The 25,291-nt window shown below is 48.1% G+C and overlaps 1 protein-coding gene across 2 annotated transcripts in view; it reads right to left on the bottom strand.

Annotated features, from left to right (window-relative positions):
* Window positions 1-25,291, bottom strand: part of LOC147685051 (uncharacterized) — a 248,479-nt gene that overhangs the window by 138,622 nt on the left and 84,566 nt on the right. For both annotated transcript variants that reach the window (XM_086940935.1, XM_086940936.1), the window contains one exon: window positions 16,261-16,332. In XM_086940935.1, the coding sequence (XP_086797061.1) occupies window positions 16,261-16,332 (72 nt within the window). The remainder of the gene's footprint in view (window positions 1-16,260; window positions 16,333-25,291) is intronic.

Genomic DNA, 25,291 nt, shown 5'->3' on the forward strand with positions numbered 1-25,291 from the left:
GAAACTCCAGCTGGTCCAAAACCAGGCGGCTCGACTAGTTTATGGCCTATCACGTTCTTACCACTCAACCCCTTTACTGAAGGCGCTTCATTGGCTGCCTGTTAGGGAGCGAGCCCTATTTAAAATAGGTTGTATGGTTTTCCAGACACGATGGGGCTCGGCCCCCGCTTTCATCTCTTCCCTGATCAGGGAGTACACCCCCACCAGAGAGCTACGCTCCTCCTCACAGTCTTTCCTGCTGGTCCCTTGCTATAAGCGCAAAAAGTGGGGAGGGGCCAACTTTTCTACTTTGGCACCCACTTTTTGGAACTCCCTCCCCGACCATCTAAGATCAGCCACGCATTATCTTCCCTTCCGGAGAGACCTCAAGACTTCTCTTTTTAAACAGGCTTTCTCTCTGTAAATTGTTTCCATTCTCTCGAATCTGTGGCTGTCATCTTTCTCCTCTGGTACCTTCCCTCCACAGCGCCAAGAAACCGCTAGGTGAATGTTGCGCTCTATAAATATTTTTAAATTCAAAATTCAAACCTTGGTCCTAACCCCCAAAACTCCCACTCGTAAGTTGTATACGTACATGAAAAACTGCTGATACTTTTCTTCCATAGGAACCCATGTTAAAAGATTTTGGGCCTAACATGTTCAAGGTGTTGAACTTATGTTTGAAGGGAGAAAAGAGAACTAAACAGTAAATGTACCCTTTAGTGAGATCCTAAGGTGAGGTATCCAGGCATACCACCCCAGTGCTCAAAGTAATCCAAAAGTAACTACAAAGTAATCTAAAAGAAATTACTGTGTAATTTAAATTGATTCCAAAGCATATACAAACCTGCAACATTTGCAACTTCTATCACAACTGAGTTTCCTTTAACAGTCTTGCATTTGAGAGTATATTTTACTTATCTGTGCCACGTCCTGCTTGGTTCTAAAACAAAACATAAGTACACTTTTTTATACTTCTCTAATTGGTCTGGATTCTATCCCCGAGTTGGTGTAATCGGTCCTTGATTGAGTGAACACAATAAATGCTTAACACACCCTTTGGATAAGCCTAACTTCTCGCCCACATTACTACAAGGAGAGCTGTTCGTACTTACTCAATTTATCCTCTGCTATGCCTCTGGGGACTGCCTGGACTCAGTGCACACTATACCTCACTTTGGAATACTATATACAGAGCCAGCTCCCTACGTTGGTGGCAGCGGTAGGATGTAAAGCCTTGCATTTAATGGACTAATTTAGTCAACCATGACAAGAATCCAAAAAGGGTCTTTAGTACTACTCATTTTTTGAATTGACAATTTTTTTAAATTTCTTAAAGTCTTGCTAGGGCCTTGTGTCAAGTCCTTGTAGTATTTTTTAGAAAAAGTAAAAGTTAAAGGTGAAGACCTTCAGTAAAATTGGGACAGTAGTGAGGTTGATGCAGTCCTAGACCAACCACCTCAACTACTTAGAGAGGAAGGGAACTTTGTGTCCTACCCTCCACATCCGAGAGGTGCAGAGTGTAGCTCAACTCCTTACAAGGCAGCGAGTACAACTTAGTGGCGGAGGATCTCCTTTTAAAAAGGATGACCAAAAGACTAGACGTAGAGACTAGACTCCTAGCTCTAGAAAAGGAGAGCAAAGATGGGCCTAGGACCCATCAATGATGACAGCTATTTAAAAAGTTTAGAAAAAGAAAGATCCCATGATCCTAAAATTCCCAGAGGATTGATTGTCCCTAAATTTGAGGATGGTGATGGCACCACCAAGTGGTTCACTGCCTTTGAGAGGGCTTGAGAAGACAAAAAAAGTGAGGAAATCTAAATGCAGAGACAGACTTCTGACTCTTAGTGGGGCAGACGCAGAGTCCTATGAACTTATGAAGGGCATGCTGATGAAGTATTTGAACCCCCCAACTGAGGACTACAGAGTTAAATTCAGAGGGGCTCAGAAATCCCAGTGTCAGTCCTGGGTGGAATTTGTAGACTACTCAGTAAAGACACTAGGTGGCTGGTTGACTGGATGTAAAGTGCAGGATTACGAAGGACTTCATTATTTTTTTATGAAGGAACACATTTTAAGTAACTGCATCGATGAAAAATTGCATCAGAATCTGGTAGACCTAGATCAAATTTCTCCCCAAAAATTGGAAAAGAAGGCGGACCACTGTGTCAAGACAAGGGTAACCAAGACAACCACTGGGAATGATGGAAAGAAAGGGGTCACAAGCCTACCCAGGAAAAAGAGGGTGAGAAACCCAACGATAAAATAAGAGTATTCTAAAGGCCCCCAGAATGCTGGCCAGGGGGGTGGCCCAAGAATTCTTTCCAGCCCACTAGTGGGTACAAGGGGGAAAATGTAGGCCCTGCCAAGGCCTTGTGTTTCCACTAGAACAAAAAAGAACACCGAACTGGAGACGCTGCCTGTCCCAAAAAAATAGTTCCTTGTCCCCCTTCAGATGGGAGAAATAGTGTGACCAGACTAAATCTGGGTTCAAACTGAGGCCGTTTTAGTCTCTGAAGGGGAGGGAGGGATAGCCACCTTGGCTGTTGGGCCCCGTAATTTAAAGAAGTACCAGCAGTACACTTTAGTAAATGGGACTAAGATAGAAGCCCTGAGGGATACAGATGCAAGTGCCACTAGGGTGAGAGATACACTGGTTTCCCCAGAGCAATACCTAAATGGGAAACCCAATCCAGTTACCAATGCTGAAAGTGTTACAACTACCCATGCCATGGCTATGGTGATATTAGACTGGGGGGTGGGGGAGGATTGAGTTGCTTACCTGAAAGAGGTAGTGGGAGCTTCAAAGCTCACAGCCGTCTGTCTGCTTTGAAATTATCAGGTTGAAATGATCAGGAAACCTCAGCATGCGCCGAGTTAGAAAGATAGACACATGCAGTCATGCTGTAGATCCCTGAGATAATGTGTGTAAAGACCAGAGCACAATGACTAGCATAGGGTGACAAAAACAGTGTTGGAGCTTGAAATGATGGCCCAGCCTCCCAAGAGGAAAGGTAGGAAGACTGGTGAAGCTGCTTCCACACAGCAAAAAGCTCAGGACCCCGCTCCTCAGGGAGAGTACTTGTCAGCCCCAGAGGGAACTGAGCCCATGGAGCTTGAACCTCATGAGGAAGAGCTCTTGAGACCAGGGGGCACTCTAGGGAACAACTGTGCCTGGGGCAGTAGGTCTCCCAAACTCTTGAAGGCCTGGGGCAGCAAGCTGCTGCACAAGAGCAGGGAGATGTCAGTGGCTCCCACAAGGTCCATTGGGAGGAAGGACGCCTGTACACTGAGGCCAGAGATCCCCAACCTAGTGCCACTAGGAAAGTGCTAGTGCCTCAGTTGTATAGAGAGTTTCTACTCCCTTTAGCTCATGACGTCCCCCTGGCTGGGCATCTGGGCCTGACCAAAACTTGGGAAAAGATTGCTCACCCACTTTTATTGGCCCTAGATGTCCCAAAAAATGAAGGAGTTTGTAAGCTCCTTTGTCACCCGTCAAGACAAGCAGGGCACCCAAAGGCCCCCTTAATTCCACTACTAGTGGTTGGGGTATCCTTTGAGAGAGGAGTGGATATAGTGGGTCCACTTGAACCTCCTAAAGCCTCAGGAAACACATTAATACTCTTAGTAGTGGATCATGCTACTAGGTATCATGAAGCCATTCCCCTAGGAACTACTACAGCCCCTGTGGTAGCCAAGGCTTCACCAGGGTAGGTTTTCATAAGAAGGTAGTATCCGACAGAGGTACCAACTTCATGTCTGCATACTTAAAACACATGTGGAATGAGTGTGAAGTGATCTACACATTCACAACACCTTACAACCCACAAACCAATGACCTTGTTGAAAGACATGGAAAGGCATGATAATGGGACTCCCTGAAAAACTCAAAAGGAGAGAGATGTTCTGTTGCCCTGCCTACTTTTTGCCTACAGAGAGGTGCCTCAGAAGGGAGTAGGGTTTTCACCATTTGAACTTCTGTTTGGCCACCCTGTAAGAGGACCACTCTCACTTGTGAGGGAAGGATGGGAGAGACATCCTCACGTACCAAAGCAAGATGTGGTGGACTATGTTCTAGGCCTTCGTTCCAGGATGGCAAAGTACATGCAGAAAGTATCCAAACAGCTTGAGGCCTGCCAGGAGCTCCAGAAGCTCTGGTATGACCATAAAGCTGCACTGGTAAAATTACAACCAGGGTAACAGGTGTGGAGTTTGGAGCCAGTGGCACCACAGGCCCTCTAGGACACATGGAGTGGCCCTTTCCCTATCCTGGAGAAAAAGAGTGAGGTCACCTACTTGGTAGACCTGGGTACTAGCAGGCCCCCCACAATTGTGAAAAATGTTAACCGCCTCATCCTCTATTGTGACGGTGCTGATGTAGCCATGCTGATGGTTACTGATGAAGATCAGGAGACAGAGAGTGAACCTCTCCCTGACCTTCTCTCCTACAGACCACAAGATTGGTCAGTGGATGGATTGATCTACTCAGACACCCTCTATGCCCAACAGTTAGTTGATTACACACAGGTTTTGCAACAGTATGCACAGCACTTTTCCTTGACCGCTGGGCAAAAATCCTGGTGTACTCATGATGAAGGTACTGAAGACAGCTTGCCTGTCAAAACAAAAATCTATTGCCAGTCTGACCAAGTCAAGGAAACCATCAAAGGTGAAGTCAGCAAGATGCTAGAGCTGGGGGTCTTCTGAAAGTTTCTGGGCCAGCCAAGTGGTTCTAGTCCCCAAACCTCATCCACAGGGTGGAAATAGAGAAATTAGGTTTTGGGTGGACTACAGAGGTCTCAATGCGGTCACCAAGACAGATGTACACCGCATCCTCAGGGCTGATGAATTGATAGATATGTTGTTGGCTGCCAAATACTTAAGTACCTTTGACTTAACTGCAGGGTACTGGCAGATTGGCATGGCTCCTGGAGCAAAGGAAAAGACAGCATTTTCCACACCTGATGGGCACTTCCATTTTACTGTGATGACCGTTGGTCCAAAGAATGCCCCTGCCACCTTCAAAAGGTTGGTGAATCAAGTCCTTGCTGGGTTGGAAGGCTTTAGAGCAGCATATCTTGATGATACTGCAGAGTTTAGTTCTTCCTGGCAGGATCACCTGGTCCACCTGAGGAAGGTTTTACAGGCCCTGCAAGCCGCAGGCCTAACTAGCAAGGCATCCAAGTGTCAAATAGGGCAAGGAACTGGTGTGCAATTGGCCCACCTAGTAAGCGAAGTCCAAGTCCAACCTCTTCAACCCAAAATCCAGAAAATCCTGGATTGGGAAGCTTCAACAACCCAAACCCAAGTCTAGACAAACCTTGGCCTGACTGGGATTATTATAGGAGGTTTGTGAAGGGATATGGGTCCATGACTCCCCTCACAGAACGCACCTCCAACAAAATGGCCAAGAAAGTGAACTGGACAGTCAGCTGGCAAAAGATTTTTGACACCCTTAAAGAAGCAATGTGCTTAGCTCGTATTCTCAAGGCTCCAGGTTATTCCAAGCAGTTCATAGTGCAGGCTAATGTCTATGAGCTAGAGATAGGAGTGGTCCTATCCCAAACTAATAACGATGGTCAAGACCAACCTGTTGCTTACATAAACAGAAGGCTAATCCCCGGAGAGCAGCGTTGAGGAGTGCCATCAAGAGGAAGGTCTTTGCTGAGGTTTGGTCCCTTAAGAAGCTGAGACCATACCTGTTTGGTACTCACTTCATAGTTCAAACTAACCTCAGACTTTGCATATGGCTAATGCAGATGAAACGAGAAAACCCAAAACTTTTGAGGTGGTCCATATCCTTACAACGAATGGACTTTATAGTGGAACACAGACCTGTGAATGCCCAGGCCAGTGCAGATGGTCTTTCTAGATGTTTCCACTTAAACAATGAAATCTATCGTGAGAAAGGTTAGTCTCAACCTCTTTCGTTTGGGTGTGGTGGGGTTGTGTAGGAAAGAGCCCCTTTTAGCATGGTTACCCCCCACTTTTTGCCTGATATCTGATGCAACCTGACTTGATGTGCCTTGGGTCCCTGCTAATCAGGTTCCCAGGGCCTGTGATTGTTCCCAAGACTGCACCTTTGTACCCACGATTGGCACATCTTTGGCAATGGGTAAGCCTCTTGTAAAAGGTACCATGCCTGTACACCCACACACTGCCATTGCAGGCTGTGTGTTTTGGTGCAAAGAAATGTGAAGAGTCGACATGGCACACCTGTGTGCCATGCCTGCAACCCACTGCCTAAGCAACTGCCTCTAGGGTGCCCTAGTCCTAAGGTGAGGGTACACTGGTATGAGTCCTGTACCTCTATAGTATCTAAGCCCATTCTTAGACATTTTAAGTGTAGTGATGCCATAAAAAGTATGTGGTTTGGGGGTTGGTCATTACAAACTCCATAGCTCCATAATGGCTTTCCTAAAAAAGTTTAGTAACAAACTTCTGAGCACATTAAACCCACACTGATGCCAGTCTTGGATTAAATGTAAAATTTACTCAGAGGGCATCTTAGAGATGCCCCCTGAAAATCAACCAGCTCGGGTGTGGTTCCTGAACGGCTGCCCACTATTTGCCACCACCAGACAGGTTTCTGAACCCCTGGTTAGAGAACCTCCGCTCTCTGGTTCCAGAAACAAAGGCGATCCTAGGCAGAGGTGTCATGCCTCCACCCCCAAGATGGGCTGGGTACATGAAAGGGATAGCTTCAAAGGTCTGCTGCCTTTGGAAGCTGTCCCCCCTTTGCTGCACCCAGCAACTGACTCTCACCGGTTCTGACCCCCACTTTGGGAAGGAGAATCTGCAGGAAAACCAAGCTAGAAAGAGAGGTGAACCCACCTTTGCCAACCACACCCCTAAAGTGGGGGAGGGGAGGTGAAGCATATATCTCAGTCCCCTCCATCTTGAAGATGAGGTGACTCAGCCACTTAGGATAGGCCCATGTCCCCTCCAAATGGAGGGTGGCATAATAGGGTGTGTACCCATCCCAAGGAAGGGACCCATTGGTCCTGCCCTGCACAACCCTTAGATGCCCCTAAAGCACTTGTGTAACAATATATCTGTAAGAGACATTAGTTAGTGATAGATTCCTTACCTTAGAATATCCCCAGGCTTCAGACTGGATCCGGAAACTTTTGCGTAGCAGTACCCTTGCGCGTCGGTAGGCGTCGTCTGCGGCTCTGCGTCCGTCGTCGGCATCGTGGGCGCTGTGATGACGTTGGAGTACTTAGACGCCGCCTCCGCGTGCTGACGTCAGTTCTTAGACACAGCTTTTCCGCGCCAGAAGCGCTGAGCCAAGCGAAAAATCAACACTGGTGCCATTGAAACTAGGGCCCTGAAAGGGGATGACCTTAACCCTAGATATCGGTTCGCAGAACGGGGAGGATGGGTGGGTCGGTAAGGAATCTATCACTAACTAATGACTCTTACAGATATATTGTTACACAAGTAGTAACTTGTGCATCTGAAAGAGACACGTTAGTGATAGATTCCTTACCTTAGAATAGATACCCCAGCAATACCAATCCCGGTGGTGGGTCTGCGAACCAATTATCACACCAGAAAGTACTGGAGGACGGAACGGCCAAAGATGCCATCCCTCCAGACTTGACTGTCCAGGCAATAGTGTCTTACAAACGTGTTCAGCGAGGCCCACGTAGCTGCCTGGCAAATGTCCTGCAAGGGCACTCCCTGGCCCAGGGCAGTAGTTGTCGCCGTGGCTCGGGTGGAGTGAGCCCTCAATCCAACAGGGGGCTCCTTTCTAGCCAAGGAGTAGCATGCCTGGATACACAAGATGATCCATCGGGAGATGGTCCTCTTATGTACCGCCTTCCCTTTCTTAACGCCCACGTAGCCAACAAAGAGTTGGTCATCCACCCGGAACTGGCGTGTGCAATCCAAGTAGAATGAGAGCGCACGTTGTGGGTCCAGGCGGTGGAGCCGCTCTTCCTCTTTAGAGGGGTGCAGTGGCGGAAAGAAGGTTGGCAAAGTGATGGACTGCCCGATGTGGAAGGCTGTGACAACCTTGGGCAGGAAAGATGGCTTAGTACGCAACACAACCTTGTCCGGATGGACAGAAAGGAAAGGAGGAGTACAAGAAAGAGCCTGGAGCTCACTCACTCTCCTGGCAGAGGTGATGGCAACCAGGAAAGCAGTCTTCAGAGTAAGAAGGCGGAGAGGACAGTTGTGAAGTGGCTCAAAGGGAGCGCAAATCAGAAATTTGAGTACAAGGTTCAAGTCCCACTGAGGCATCACAAACGGGACAGGTGGAAAAGTGTGTGTGATGCCCTTCAGGAATCGATTTACAATAGGGGACTTGAACAAAGATGGTTGATCAGGCAGCCTTAAGAAGGCTGAAAGGGCAGAAAGATAGCCCTTGATAGTGCCCAGAGCAGAGCCCTGCTGGGCAAGAGAAAGAAGGAAGAGAAGAACCTCAGAAAGAGGGGCAGAGAGAGGATCCACAGTCTTTGCTGTGCACCATGCCACAAATCTGTTCCACCTGCAGGCGTATACCGACTTTGTGGAGGGACGCCTGGCTGCCAGAATGATGTTACAGACTTCAGGAGGCAAGTCAAATGGCCTCAACTGTCGCCGCTCAATCTCCAAGCATGGAGGTGGAGACTGGACAGGTTCGGGTGGAGGACCGTCCCCTGCTGCGACAGAAGGTCCTCCTGAAGAGGCAGACGAACCGGGGGATCGACTGACATACTGAGTAGCTCTGGATACCAGTACCTTCGTGCCCAGTCCGGAGCCACAAGGATGACTTGGGCCAGGTCGTGCTTGATCTTCTTCAGCACTCTGGGCAGAAGTGGTATAGGTGGAAAGGCGTACAACAGACCGCAACTCTACTCGCGACGAAAAGCGTCTCCGAGCGAGTGCCGCCGTGGAAATTCCAACGCGCAGAACTGATGACATTGCGCGTTCTCTTTGGTGGCGAATAGATCTAACCTAGGCTCTCCCCACTGCAGAAAGAGACCTCGCGCCACGTCAGAGTTCAGACGCCATTCGTGCTTCATCATGCACCGGCGGCTGAGTTCGTCCACCCTGGCGTTCAGAGAACCTGCCAGGTGTTGAACCACCAGAGTCATGCCCTGATGTTCCAGCCATTGCCAGAGGCGCAGAGCCTCCTGACAGAGGGTCCACGACCCCACCCAGTTTGTTGCAGTACCACATGGCGGTGGTGTTGTCCGTGAACACCTGCACTACACTCCCTCGGACAGAGGGGAGGAATGCCTTCAGTGCTAGACGAATCGCCCGCAGCTCCAAAAGGTTGATATGGAGCCGGGACTCCGCCGGAGACCAGAGGCCTCTGATCTCCGCCTCTCCCATGTGACCTCCCCAGCCCTGGAGGGACGCGTCCGTCACAACTACGTGCTCTGGTTGGGGAAGGGAGAGGGATCTGCTGCAGACCCAATCGTGGTCCATGAGCCACCACTGCAGCTGTCTCGCAGTGCCCTCCGAGATCAGGACGTGGTCGGATAGGTTGCCCTGATGCTGGGTCCACTGAAATTTCATGTCCCACTGCAGAGCCCGCATCCGCCACCTGGCGTGATGCACCAGTAGGATGCAGGAGGCCATCAGCCCCAGAAGCCGCAGCGTCAACCTGACCGAGATCCGGGATAACGGCTGAAAGATGGGAATCAGAGCCTGAATATCCCAGACCCGCTGTTCGGATGGGTAAACCCGAAACTGCGCCGAGTCGAGAGCCGCTCCGATGAAAAGGAGCTTCCGAGAGGGGCACAGGTGTGACTTCGGCACATTGATGGAGAACCCCAGCTGGTGCAGGAGGTCTGCCGTAATCTGGAGGTGGCTAACGACTGCCTGGGGCGAGCCCGCCTTTAACAACCAGTCGTCGAGGTAGGAGAAGACTGAAACCCCTAACCTGCGCAGATGAGCTGCGACCACCGCCATCACCTTTGTGAACACCCGTGGGGCGCTGGTAAGGCCGAAGGGGAGCACAGTAAACTGAAAGTGCTCGTGGCCTACCGTAAACCGCAGGTAGCGCAGGTGGGCCGGCAGGACGGGGATGTGGAAATAGGCGTCCTGCAAGTCCAACGCTACCATCCAGTCTCCTGGGTCCAGGGCAGCTAAGACCTGAGCCAGTGTCAGCATCTTGAACTTCTCCTTCCGGAGGAATCAGTTGACGTTCCGTAGGTCCAAGATAGGGCAAAGGTCCCCTTTGCCCTTCTTGGGTACCAGAAAGTAGTGGGAGTAATATTCACACCCTACTTCTGGCCCAGGAACGCGCTCGATGGCCTCCTTGGCGAAGAGGGCCGTAACTTCCTCTTGTAGAAGTATCAAGCGATCCCCCGACTCGCGGTGGTAGTGCGGTGGCATGGCTGGAGGGGTCGCCTCGAAGGGGAGGGAGTAGCCCCTTCGGACGATTTGCAGCACCCACCTGTCCGAAGTGACAGTGCGCCAGTGGAAGTGGTGATGGGGAACCCTGCCCCCCACTGGCGTCACGTGAGCCTGAAAGCACAGACTAGGAGGGCTTAGAGGCGGATGCTGCAGGGGCAGGTGTGGACTGGCCTCGCCGTTTCCACGGCCACCACCGCGCTGGATGTTAGTCTGCGGTGGGTGGCAGGCAGCATGTGTGGGGGCGCCCCTTCCTTGGCCACGAAAGGAGCGAAAGGTACCCGTTTGCTGGCGCGGGGCCGAGAGGCCCAAGGACTTGGCCGTAGCCCTGGAGTCCTTAAAGCGTTCAAGCGCATGGTCTGCCTTGTCGCCAAAGAGGCGACGGCCATCAAACGGCATGTCCATAAGGGTGTTTTGGACATCAGCCGAGAAGTTGGCGGACCTCAACCAGGCGTGGCGACGAATCGCCACCGTCGTTGCCATCGCTCTGCCCAGTGAGTCCATGATATCCAGCCCACACCGGATAGAATAACGTGCCGCATCTCGACGCTCCACAAGAGCTTGGGCGAGTTTAGTCTGGACCTCCACCGGACATTGTGGCAGCACGTCCGCAACCGTGTCCCACAGAAAGTGGGTGTAGCGGTCCAAGAGGCATGCGGTGTTGGCAGACCGCAGTTCCAAACTCAGGGAGGAGAATACCTTTTTACCGTATTGCTCATACCTCTTGGATTCCCCATTGGGCGGAGCCGTCGGGAATGCGGTCTGGGAGTTAGAGACCTGGATGACCAGACTCTCGGGGTGGGGTGGGGTGGGGTGGGTGGACAGGAAGAAAGGGTCACCCGGAGCCGGGCGGTGGCGTCTGGCCACGTTTCTATCTACAGGCTGACCTGTAGCGGGCCTGGACCAAGTACCCAAAAGAACGTCGATCAAGGACTCATTAAACGGCAGCAGAGGCTCAGCCGAGCTGGACTGCGGTTTAAGGACCTCAGTGAGGTGGTTAGTCCTCACAGCCGCGATGGGGAGCTCAAGGCCCAAGGCCTTGGCCGCCCGCATCAGCACCACACTGTCGGTAGCCCCCTCCTCCGAAGCCACGGTAGGAGGGGAGACAAAACCAGTGTCTGGCGAAGTGTCCAGACCACTGGCATCCCCAAGCTCACCTGTCCAGTCCTGTTGAGACTGACACTCTTGTGCCAGAGGGTCCTCAGACCCCCTTCCAACACTCCTCGTCACCCATCTCCTGATAGTCAGGGTTGTCAAAGGACGGGGCCGGTTCGTTGAAGTAGATATCTCCAAGCGGCGTCGAGAGCGGCGCCCAGCGGGGCCGCTCCGGCGCCGGGGGGGGGGGGGGGGGGCCACCCTGGGGGTCGGCGCCGGTGAGGTGGTCAGGTCGACCGGCGACGACCCGGATCCAGTGGGGCCCTGCGGCGCTGGGACCAAAGTCGCCGGCGGCGCCGGGGCCGAAGCACCCAACCCGCTGGGGCCCCCAGACGGGACCGCTGGGCCCGAAGGCGCCGCAGAACCCGATGGATGAGAGAGCGACCTCATGGCCATGAGGAAGCGCTCGATCTCCTCCGGCGTCGCGTTCTGCCCAGGGACTAGAGGGTATGAAGCAGGCCGCGACGCCCGTTACTCCGATGCAGCCGCATGGGCGGTGTCACCCGAACCCCCGGCCGCACACAGAGTGATGATGCCTCTTTTCGACTTCTTGTGCTTACCCGAGGACTTCGAGCCCGAAGACCGATGACGACCCTCGGAGCTATGGTGGCTCTGACCCCGCAGCCGGTCCCTCGACCTCTGTCCGGACCGGGACCTCGAGCGGTGCGGGCCGACAGCCGGAGCTCGAGACGCTTACGGGACAGCTCCCGCATAGCTTTGGACGTCAGGGCTCGGCAGTCGGGGCAGGCCTTGTCGTCGTAGTCGAAGCCCAGACAGTGAAGGCACCGGCGATGGGGGTCGGAAACCGACATGAGTCGGTCGCAATCCTCGCAGGGTTTAAACCCGGGCATCCTACCGGCACTGTCGGAGTCGTGTAGACTTCGAAAAGGATCAAAAAAGTTTTGTCAAAAATCGAGTAAGGGTACCACTTTTTCCGGATTGGCGCAGAAAAAAAAAACTGACGTCAGTGCGCGAGGGCGGCGTCTAAGTACTCCGGCGACGTCATACCGGCACCAAAGACGCAGACGACGGACACGGAGCCGCACACGACGCCTACCAACGCGCAAGGGTACTGCTTCGCAAAAGTTTCCGGATCCAGTCTGACGCCTGGGGATATTCTAAGGTAAGGAATCTAATAGTAACCTGTTTCTTTCAGATTGAGAATATCAGTAGAGCCAAAGGTTGAAAGTGCATGACCCATCTGCACCATTCTAGGTATGCCGTTCTGTGGGGAGATCTAACATGTGATTAATGCTCCAACTGACCAATGTATGAAAGGGCTTACCTAAATCCCTTTCTCTAGGTATCATTACCATAAACATGATGTATTTATTTTCGAGAACAGAATAGACTGAAGATGAGGACAGACCCATCAAGCACCGGCAAAGCCAGTGGGTCTGGACTATGAGAAAGCTGCCAATTCATGTATTTAGCCATGTTGTGGAGCAGTATGGCTGCTGTGCAGCATGGCTAAAAGTTAATTGAACAAGCATTGGCATAGCCAATAGGTCTTGCCTTTGGGACCTTATAAGTGTTTAGCCATGCAACCGTTGATGTTGTTGCACCAAGGATATTGTGCTGCATAACTAAATACTTATAAGGTCCCAAGCGAGACCTATTGGCTATGCCAATGCTTGTTACTGTATTACTGCTACTCTATACTAATGTATCACATTTTGGATAGCCATTTCATCAAAGAGCAAAACGAGTACAAAAAGGAACGTTGTGGCTTCCTGCAGTTTAAGAAGAAGTTTCAGCGCTTAATTTGAGCTAGTGTTTGCAGGTTGGGCCCACCTGCACTTTTTATTTCCCCTCAGACTTTGATCTGGAGAAAGTGAGAGAAAAACACAAAAAGGGGAAAAGAAGAAATAAGAGAAAGATGAAAAAAACAAATGCAGAAAGTATGGATGGAAAATAATCTGCAAGACTGGGGTGGCCATTTCTTTGAACATTGTTTCATGTGAAATGCAAACACCAATGAAAGATAAGATCATCTTGTCCGATGAACGTGAATCATGCAAATTGATAAAACACACAAATGTTTCAATTTATACAAAAATAATAACTTGGATGTCAAACAGATGTAGTGTTTAATGTAGGTGTATGTAAGGAAGAATAAACAGACTTATTTGATAATAAAGCTCAAAGCGAAGAATATCAAGATATAAACACATCGGAGCCAATGCATAAACAGAGGACCAAGAATGCTTTATTATGTAACATCTGCACACTAGTCAAGAGTGCATCCGACGACTACTGGCTGCACTGTCTGAATAAATAAGGCAAGAATGAGGAATGGTGCCAGGAAAATCTCCCAGGGACCTAGCTACATAGACGTCCATCCTCTGATCAGACAAGACCTGCACATCGTTTATTTACAGTGGGCCAGTATTGACATCTCTGTGGGTGGCCTTGAACAGCACTAGTCATGTACCAGCACGGCAGCGATGTGAGACAGCACAGGCCTGATCTGCTCTGGATACAATCTGTAACCCGATTTATTGTGCAGTGCAACAAGCGGACCAGATTTCTCTACACTGCTACACAGCCAACTTGCTCACCTAGGGATGCTAGATTTCCAGGTTCACATACTCTTTTCACACTCCTGCACGAGGGGACTGCACCCTGTTCACCCTAAGTTCCCACGGTTAGTCAGGCGTTCTACACTCCAGAGTCCAGCAGCACACAGCGTTTAACCATGCGATAACCGAGACCAAACACTACAAAGTGGAAAGCAGTCAGGTGAAACCTGGAGTGAGAGAGGACTGGACAAAAAATAGAGAATGGAGCTGGGGAGTACTTATTAATTTAGCCAGAAATAACAACAGGGGGACAAAACCCTCTGAGGGAGGGGCTGGGTGGCAAATGTCTGCGAGCAACATATTATTCCTAAACGTTTCCGTGACTAGGTTTGCCCAAAGAGTCCCAGATGTTCTTGTGCCTGTCACTGCGTCCCAACAGATTTCCCAGATCAAAATATAGGTCTCGGTTTTGGGGAAGATTCGGGAGACCTTGAGCACAGCAAGTAAAACCCTGCTCACGTTTACATCTCAAGAGGACTTTCTCCATGCAGAGCGGCAGGCAACTGCCTTCCCTCGGGCCTCTTGGAGACATGGTGATAGGGAGGCTGGATAGACAATGGGATGGGAAGAAGAAACACAGGCAATAGGAAGGTGGGGGTGGAAGGGAAGAAGCAATATGGACAACAGGAGGTTAGGCGTGAGATACAAGTGGCAACATGTACAATGGGAGGGTGGCGGTGATAGGGAAGAAGCAAAATAGACAAGGGTGGAAGGAAAGGAAGTTACACAACAAGGGAGTGGGAGCTAAATGAGCGACACACATGGGGGTGTGGGAGAGAAAGACGCAACACAGACATGGATGACAGGAGAAGAAGAAAATAGTACCCTAATCGCAGTCTGAGTAGCGGAAGTAAAGTGATCAAGATTAAGCTATCAATACTTGGTCCATGCTCCAAACGAAAGAAGGGGAAGTGAGGCCAGAACACGCCCCCCTCCAATTAGGAGGAAGCAAATAAGAGTAACACTAAAGAATGGTAAACAATGGGCTGTCTCGCAGCCCTTCATTGTACACTAAATCTTTCACAAGCGACAGCGCACATGCACAATCTTAGGCGAAAACTAAAAAAAGTTTCAGGAAACTGCCAGTTCTCACAGCGGCCTCGTGCTCTTGCACTCTGGCTGTATTCAGAACTTGCTAGTCTTCGAGCCATAACATATAACTTTTAAACACTGCTCTATTTATCAAGTACACGGTCTGTATCTCGCTCATCGAGGTTGAGAAGCAAACTGAAAACAAGCGAGAAAGATACAGTGTTGATGAGGCAACACTTTTTTTTGTGTTAGCCTCAAGCGAATCTTGAAATTAATATTTTAGATGAGAGATTTCTAACGCTAGAGAAGAGATTAGGAGTGTTGTACTAAGAGGTTCAATCTGGACCATCCAGTGGATTGCATACAGTTCCAAATATTCACAATTGTTGGCATCATATATGAAATCAAGAGTGGGAATAGATGATTATTCCCCCCGGCCATCCCACATATAAAGATGAGTAGAAGTTGAAACTTTACCACCAACACTACCGTCAGTTAGCTAGATGGACGCTCCTGGTCATCAATATGAATCTTGAGTTAAATGCTCTCCTAGGAATCATGGACGAAGTTTTCATCTTTCTTCCGAAGGAACATTTTGGGAAACACACACATTAATCTGACCAGAAATCTGTATCCAGACAGTGACTTGACACGTGTGCCCATACACTACAGTCCCCTCATTAGAAATGAAACAGATAGCAATGGAAGACTCATGTTTCTGTGAGCTTGACGCCTTTCTTTAGTTAAGTAACAACTCAGGGAACAAAGTCAATGGCACGTTCTTTGGAAGATGCTCGGCCCTGCCTAGATACTCAGATATATACTGACCCCTATTTAGAGAATCCCATCTTCATTGTCACATTTATCACTACAGAAAATGAATAACAAATCAAACAACATCACAACTCCGGAAAACCCAGGACTATTTGTAAACTATAATTACACAAATATCCAAAAGGACCAAGAGGAACATACCAAATTAAATGTACTATTCGGGATAGCAAGATTCCTTCCAAAAGTGCCATCTATTAGAAATCTTTTTGCTCTCTAATAAATAATGCAGGTATCTGACACGAACTCAAATGACTACATTTATTAAGAAAATTACACCAGGCCTCGTACTTCCACATGCAAAGGATTAACCAGAAGAAACACTCACCCCAATGTTCATTGTTGTTAGTCGGCGTAGTTCCGTAGCCTCTCTTTTCAATTGTCTCTTTTTTTCACGATTCTGGAAAGGTGAAAGTCATTCAACAATAAAAAAGACAACTATTTTAGGCTCGTTCTGAAATGTATTGGTTACTTTCAGACTGTTTTTTTCAATTTGCTAGCACAGGTTTCAGCTAAAAAACATTGAGATAGAAAACATGTAAATTCAGCAAATTATGTTCTTAGCATAAAACAAGCTCTGGCACGGCTTAGCAATAAGGGAAGTGCAGGATTTCTGTGGCAGACCCTCAGCGTGCTTAGCCGGCGCACTCTTGACAAGCAGCCCATCTACCCCTGGCCTGATGGCCCATCCACCACTGGGCTACCAAAGTCACAGTGACAGTTGGTCCACCATATTTAGGATGGAGCAAATATTGCTAGATTTTCCCACCTAGGACTGCTGTGCAAGGCATGGTGTCTCCTGGCAAGGTAATTGAATCAAACACTCCCAGTGTGTTGAGCCATTAATTGAGTATTTTACGAAATTAAACTCCTGCTTTGGGAGTTTGGTTTTAAAACAAAAATAAATAAATGTAACAAATGCAGCCAAAGCCAAAACATGGTGCCTACTTGGCATTTACATGATCCTAGGGTGTAGCCTTAAGAGATCCTTGCCAACCAAAGAGATTTCTAAAGAGTCTGGGCGGTGTTCTGCTCGGAGAGGGGAGGCCAGAGCCTCTGTGAAACGAGTAGGCAGCTTGTTTGGGATTAAATGAGGCCCTAAGCCAGAAGCACAACTAATGATCAGAAGAGACAACTTGAACGAGTTTTGCAATTTCCAAAATAGTAGTTTCTAAATGTCATTCTATAGGTCATTAGTAATGATCTAAGCATGTTGAGAAGAATCATGAGACCAGAGACCTCCGCAAATGGCGGGCCTGGAGAAAGCACGGAGCAGGCTAGAAGCAGTTCTTATAGACACATAGACTTCAGTAGGTAAGCTCAAAACAATCATTTAAAGTAACAAGAAGCACCCCCTAGGGGCATGTTTTTGCACTGGACTGAATGTGAGTATTTCTTGTGGCACAGGCTTTACCACTGAGCATCCTTTTGGAAAAAGATACAACTGGTAAGGATGGGCTCAGCCCTTGAAGGCAATGGACTAGAAGCTGCATTGGGCAGAATTGGAGTAGCTCTTAGGAAAAGAAAGGGGGGCTGTAGGACAACAGCTGGGAACAGAAAATGGGGTCAGGGAGCAGTAGGTGAAAGTAATCTTTGAGGAAGAGAGCTCCTGGGAACATTCTCTGGGGCATTGACGTTCCCAACAGACTGGTAGTAGCCCTGGAGAACAGTGTTGAGCATTTGTGAGTTTGGGGCAACCATTCATGGTGCACTGGTTAGGTTTGGTGTAACTCTTGCGTGGGAGTGATTCTAGTGGAAATGGTGTGATACTGGCAGCATTGTCATTGTATTACTATGCAAGCAGACTACACTTGTGAGTTGTCGAGTAGAGCCATTGCAGCCTCTCTGCAAACAAATAAGAAACTGTGAGAGGATACTGCAATATCACCATAATTGGATATTGGCATGTTCGGATTACAGGATCAAGTCATTCTTGGTACAAAAGGCTGAGACAAAATGAGAAGGCTCCTCTCGAATGAAGACAAAACCAGCAGTGAATGTAATGTGGCACATGTATGCTGTAAACAGATGCCGGATGGAAAAATATTTCAGTGAGGACAAGAGGAAAGACTAAAATACAGATATCATGGTAATATTAGAGTAGGACTCTCCAGCCTTTCCTGTTGTTAGAGCTACTTTTGTCCACTGAAAATCATATTGAGCTACTAATTGTATTTGTGCATTAATAGTGTCCACGTGAGACAAGATTACATTAGTGGCCACCCAGTGCAAAATTACCATTCAGTGCAGCTCGGAAGATTGCCAGCAGCAATGTGAAAATGGCTTTATTATTTTGGAATGCATCAACAGGGTTAATACATCATAGCCACAGATGCAATGTCCATGGCACCATAATAATATATATTTATTCATTTTTTAACTCCCAAATACTCAGGATTTATCACACGAATATCAACTTTAAATATATTTTAGAAATCCAGCCATTTGTCTTCAACCAACAGTTAAGCTAATCTATTCTGAAACTACACACATTTTCGTCTTCGTCTTGAATACACGCGTTCCAATTTTGAAAAAACATTTATGAAACAATCCAAGGAAAAGCTTCTAAATTAGAGGGTGTGCCGCACACAGGAGAGCTACTTACAGGTAGATCGAGAGCTATCAGTAGCTCACAAGCTACTCATTGGAGAAGCCTAAATTAGAGAGACCAGGGCTGGTGGCTGCCTGACATTCAGTCTCCCTGATGTGAGAGGACATCACCGGATATCTGTACTTTCTGCTAAAGGAGTCAAGAGTCTGCCTGGTACCTAGAAGCCTGTCTGTTTGCCTGCTGAGAAAGGGGTGGAGGGAGAGGGACAGGACCTACGGGAAGCGAGTCTATCTATTGAGAGCACTCAGAGAAAGCAGACCAGTTGAGACAGGGAATGCAGGAGCGACCCTTGCAGTGAAGCGGGTCTCCCGTCTTTTTATGTTGCTTCCATTAAGAAATGCACCAAGATTTTACGAGTACAAGTACCACTGTACAATGTGACAACTGCTGTGGGCCCAAGAGCTTGAGCTACCAATGCCAGAAAAGGAGGTCCAACAGTGCTGAAGTTGAGCTCAATCAGCGGCAACTGCTGAAGACACATCCTGCTGACAAACTAGCCTGGAGATAGCAAAAGCTTTACATGGGTACCATCTTGCATTCAGCCTGGAGGTCAGTGACTGCTGAAGATGTCCAGCTGCTACGCAAAACCCAAAATACTGACTGTTCAGAGATTTTTGTCTTAAAGGGAAGCCTCCTCTGAAGGCTCTGCAGGGATGAGCTGCAGCAGAGAAGAGTGGGTAAACAAGCTGCACCTGCCGCATCATGCGATCTGTCCGAGTTAATGCCACAATCTCCTCCTGCACCCTCTCTACCACAATCCCCTTCTGCACCCTCTCTGTCACAACGCCTTTCAGCGCCCCCTGCGTGTTGCTCTAACATGCAGGGCTCATGTTGCTTTATTCCTATGGCGCGCTATGTTAACATTAAGGATGTTCCCTCAACACCTTTTTGACTGCTGTTCCCCCAGCTTCCTCATAATCGATGTTTCACCCAACACTCTCATGAATGATGCTCCCCATGCACCCTCATGGCCGATGCTTCCCCAGCAACAGTAATTCCATTGTGCTTGAATTACTGCAAGCGTTTCCCAAATCTCATGTAGCAATGGATTAACTGCTCTCGCTGTTTCTAGGATGGACCTTGGAGTAGTTTTCCATTGAAATCCATGAAGCTTGCCCCAGAATCCCATGAGCCAAAGGAAAGCCTTGATCTCACTGTTACTGGGGCCTTGGTGTTATTTTGCAAATTGCACATTGAGCGAAAACCATACATTTGTTTCCAATTAATAAGTTGCACCTACCCACTCTGTAAGGTCAAAGATAGTGTACTAAAACGTGCTCTCTCCAAGGTTCGAGAACCTTCCAGATGGACATGTGCCTCACGTGCCACAAGTGATCTGGCTCCATACATAAAGACTTCGAGAAGGTATATAATCCCAGCCAAAACCCAAATCATGGCTTGGCCACGCTCCTTGCGGAACAAGCTTCACCCTTCCCACTCACCTGAAAAATCCTGCAGGAACCAATAAATCCTCCAGTCTCCTTCATGTCCATCCGAGCCTGTGGTTCCCATGGCACCAGCTCCCTTGGCATCTTCTTCGCTCCCTCCTGCACAGCTACTCGTGACCCTCCACAACTCCCACAGTCAAAGCCTCAAGGTCTTCTTCAAACTTCAGTCAATTGGAAGAACTTGGCTAAGTACTTGATATCGGGTTAGTGGGCGCTAAACCTCTTATAGCAGTAAACAGGAATCAGTGTCCCAGTCTTTGAAAATTACAGACTGTTCCTCCATGTCCTCTCGGTGAATTAGTCCAGAGCTTCTTGAATGTTTATCCGCCAGTCCCTTCCTGCAATCTTGGCGCTTGTGCTGTATCACGTGTTTCTCTGATGAACAGTAGTGCCAAGAGAGTCCCTAATATATGCACCAACCTTGTACCCCCCACCCTGTGTTCCAAGTGTACCCTTAAGAGTGCAAGTAACTCCAACCACTACACAAATCTGCTGGGATACTGAACCCCTCCGAATCCATGGGGCCCAGTTAGGTCTCATGACATGAACCACGTGTTTGGATTAAATACGTAGGTATTACTGCATGCACTTATTATAGTTTGCTGCAATTTAACCTTTTTAATTATTGTACCAAATAACTCATCAGAGAGCTAAGGAGTGGCGAACACAGGGCTGGTCCCTGTGTAGTCCCGAAGAAGTGCTTGGGGTATGCACGAAACATGTTGACGATAGGAGTTGATAGGTACACCTTGACACATTACGGTTAGGGCGCCCTATCTATCCACCCTGTTTTTAATATTACCACCTAGAGGCAAGAATAAAGTTTATTGTTAACCTACTGGGCAGGTATTTTTAGATACATCACATAGTCCACTCCACAAATACACATGCACCACACATAGTCATTTGAAAAGTGCTCCTACGTAACTCGCAAGTCGTAGCACGCCCCAGCCCGTAGAGGACTGGGATGGCCCCAATGATGAAGCATGTCACCATGGGGCAACCCTGGTGAGTGAGGGGACACCTAAAAAAGGAGCAATTTCTCCTTTTTCTACATAGTATGAATTTTCCATGACCGACCCCATTGAGTGTTGATTGTGGTTCATAGTATCTAGCAAGGCTCTTAGGAATCTGGTAACAGAGACCAATTGTTGACTTGTAAGTTTATGTCACTGAAGTTAATGCATATTCATTGTATGCAGAGACCGGTTAGTGTAATGACAGTTACTGCCTCCTCTTGTTATTTCCAGTGCATTGAGTCACCGCAAAGCCAGAGGTTCTGGTCCAGTGCACATCTACCTAGAAGTGACAAATCCTGTTATGGAGTGTCGCACAGCCGCTGAGCATATCCAGTACTGCAAGTCTCTCTTCTTATTTTATCCCAATCCCCCCCCTCCCTCCCCCTCTAGGGGGACAGTGTGAGATCTAAGGTTTTGGTTTGCTGACTTGCATGGTTCTTGGGATGGATAGGAGGTCCTGCACTGGCTCTAGTGGCATCTCCACGGTTGGGACCTGGTGGGCACATGACAGTTAACACCTCGGTTGAGAACTACTGAGCCTACTAGTATATCTAACCAGTGGGGTAAATAAAACAAATCTGAACCTTTTCCTAAATAATTACTACGCCCACAGTATTTAGGGAACCATAGCCATTAGAAGTAAGGAGAGAGTACCAGAGGAGGGTGTAGCACCTTACTGGTTTACAACCTGAAACTGTAATTTCTATTGAAATACATTGAATTTCATTTTGCTATACAGTTGAAGTACTTAATTTTAGCTCAAAGAAGCATGGGCTAGACATTACAGTATTGTGCTCATTAATTTACTGTTGAGTTCTGAGCTCTTGTCACCCACACTACCTCCCTGAGAAGCCTTTGACTGCTTGGCCTCCATTCCCTGTAAGTCACAGCTGCAAGTGTTGTACTTCGGAGCTTGCAAAGCCATAGTAGTATAGGTATGAAGACACCAGCTGCAAGCTATCTAAAACCCTATGTTTGTGTCCCAGAAGCCCCTTTGTGTCCCGTGGCTGCAAAAGGGGCTGACAGCCTACTTTCTATTTTCTCCTATCATAATCTTTTATTCCTCCCACCCCTTCTTTCTTGGATTCCCTTCACCCTTTCCCTTTCTTCTCTCCGTTTCTTTCAGTTTCCTTCTCTATTTGCTTTCTCTATTTTTATGTTCTCAGTTTTTTCTCTAAATCCAATTCCCCTGCTTCCTATCAATCCTTTTCTTCCCACCTTATCTTTTTTATACTATTTTGCCTTTTTGTCTAGTTGTCTAGTACTTTAACTTTGCCATTTTTATTTTTATTTCCCTGTGTTCGGTCTGCAGACATGCATTTCTAACCCTGATTAAAGGCGAAGAGTCCATCAAAAAAACAATATTGAACAATAGAGTGGCCAAACTGTAAATAGCTCCAGCTGACCCAATGGCAAGCCCTACCCTTTTCTGATGGCCCTGTCTAACCGCAGGAGCAGGTGTTTAATGACACCAGCCTTACCAAGGAATATAACATGGCCTGAAGCCGAAGTGAAGTTGTAAGTGGGTGCAATGACACAAACTTCAGGAATGCAAGTAAATATATGATCAAATAAATTCTGAGGGAAATTCTGTGTTATGTGGTTAATGTTGATGGAATAGAAAGGGGGTAAGAAGATGGAGTTTAGAGGATTATTGTTAAATTACAAAATGTCAATTTCCTTTATTTTCTCTGTTGATGGCACATTGGTTACTCTGTTACAATAAGGGATGAATGGCCACCCTGTGTGTTTTAGAAACATATAAAAATAATATTAAATGGCCCTGACATACAAGGGGATTTCTCACGATGTGCAGTGACCATTGTTGGATGTCCCTGCACTGAACGGACAATCCTTGCTTGGCATGCAGGAAAGCGCAATACAGTGATGGTCGCTCCACCCTCAGTAGAATGGGCAACCGTTACTGTGACGTGGCCGGCCAGTGGTGACAGCCACCAGGTCAAGGATCTTCAACAGTGGTGCTAGCTGGGGGTCTATCAGTGGACACCTTTGGAGAAGTGTGGCTCTGGGGTTAGAGGCGGCAGACCCAGAAGCTGAGATCGGTCCTGGACCAGGGTTCAATTCCCCGCCTCGGCGGGTCTTGGGCTCTAAAATTCCAGGGACTCGATAATTTTTGTTCCGGTGCCTACTCGACTCGCGGTTTCACACTCTGCGATTCTGGGCAATAGCTTGCTTAATCTCCACTACGGCCCCTCGCGGCGGGATGCCTGGCTTTCACCTTGTGGATACCCTGCTGGGGTTATCTCACAGGGGAATACCAGGACGGGTTCCCAAGGCAAGTGCCTTGATGCCTTCGGGTGATACGTGCGCTATATAAATCGCAATACACCTTGCAGTTCCCACACCTCTAACTTGGGTAAGGGAACCATGTGTTTGTTGAACGAGGTAAATGCAGTGTTTTGGCAACTTTCCTACATCTGCTTCACACAAAACAACCACCCCTACATCTGTGTGTATTAAGAAAACTGTCACAAACTCTTGCTTTGCCCAAGCTGTGGGCTACGAGGAGTCAAAAAAGGTAAATGTTTACATTTGTCATCTCTTTTATTCCAGGTGAAGAGAGGGCAAGCACACGGCGACACCGAAGGAAAGCGCATCATGACACACAAATGTTAAGTATAAAGTTAGGGAGATTCATATCCTGCCAAAACTGATTCAATACCTCTCCAATTGTGTTTTCCTAGTAAGAATCGTTAGCAATTGAACAGGAGGGTTCACCAATCAATGACAGAGGGGTAATGGCTCCAAATCTCATACAGACACCTACTAGGCAATGGTTTATTGTCTGAAAATAGCTAAAAACTCCTTCACCAAGGTAATAAGTTACAAATCTACCTATTCATTATTAGTTAATGTGCATTTCAGTGTGGAATGGACCTTCTTTCGAGAGACTTAGGGACAGATGCAGGTGGCCTATTACCGGTCGGTAACTGCCGAAATCGGCTGTTACCGACCGGTAATAGACTTTTCCTATGTAGGGGGCATATTATTTATTCGGTAAATAACGAATCGGTATTTACCGATTCGCTATTTACCGAATCATCATTTACCGATTCGGTATTTACCAAATCGGTAAATGAAATGCAGAAAGCACTTCAAACAGTGCTTCTGGGCTTAAAGGATTCGTTATTTACCACCAACTATTAGTTGGTGGTAAATAACGAATTCCTATGTAAATATGTGCATTTACACCTGTGCCATGTGACAGACATACGTGCCCTTAGGGCATGTATGTGTGCCACATGTGAACACAAGCACTAATCAGGGGTGCAACAGGGTATCAAAGTGACACCCTGCCACCCTGGACTTTTTCACTATTTTACCGAATTGGTAATTATTGATTCGGTAATTGACATTCATTCCTATGGGCCTCCAGTCTCCTCATTCTTTACAGGACACATTGGCCTCATCATCCCGTGGTGGAGGCGGCGACAGAGGTCGGGATGGCCAGCAGAGTCGCGACCAGCCCGCCCGAAAGACGGAAAAGGCAAGCAGGACGATTCTTCACAGAAAAGACCCCAGTTTCAGAAAAAGAAAGTTGCCGCTTTAACAGCGAGATATGCCACAGATAATGAGAACGCAGCTTTGGAACCAGACATGGGCGCCGACGTTGTTGGACAGCGCAGCGGGGATTACCATAGTGCGAGAGGCCTACGTCCACTGCTGAAGGTGACAACGACTGACCGATATGTTGTTGAGGAGACAGCTGATACCGGAGTAGCTCCCCCCGATAGACTTTATGAAAGTCCTTTCAATTGAAGGTGACATACAACGCACCATAAAAGGGGTATTTTGGGAAAATCTTACAACTACCTATGACATTTTGTTAGCGGAGGCTGACTGGCCCCTACCTTTTGTTCTCGCAGCTCAGAGGGGAGGAGGTGATCCTCCCTAGTTTCGCGCACAGGGTCTTGAAGGAGCATGTGCAGAATTTTGCAGAAAAGTGGGCTAAAGCCCTTGCGCCGGCTCTGTACCGTAGACACTGTGGTTGGGATACATTTTCCCCACACCACGAGATTCCCTTACGGTCTATGCCACAGCCTCAACCGCAATATCTCATCCGACGTGAAGCTAAGGCTTCCGTTGCGGGAATTCTTGAACAATTGGAATATCAAGGTGTAATTGAAACTTGTGTTTCACCGATGAATAACCCACTTTTTACTATGACCAAGCCAGACGGTTCGTACAGTTTGGTATTGGATTATCGGCATTTAAACTCACATTGCCGTACTTGTGCAGTACAAAATACCCATGGCTCTG

This window comes from Lissotriton vulgaris, chromosome 10, assembly GCF_964263255.1.
Source record: "Lissotriton vulgaris chromosome 10, aLisVul1.2, whole genome shotgun sequence".
NCBI lineage: Eukaryota > Metazoa > Chordata > Amphibia > Caudata > Salamandridae > Lissotriton > Lissotriton vulgaris.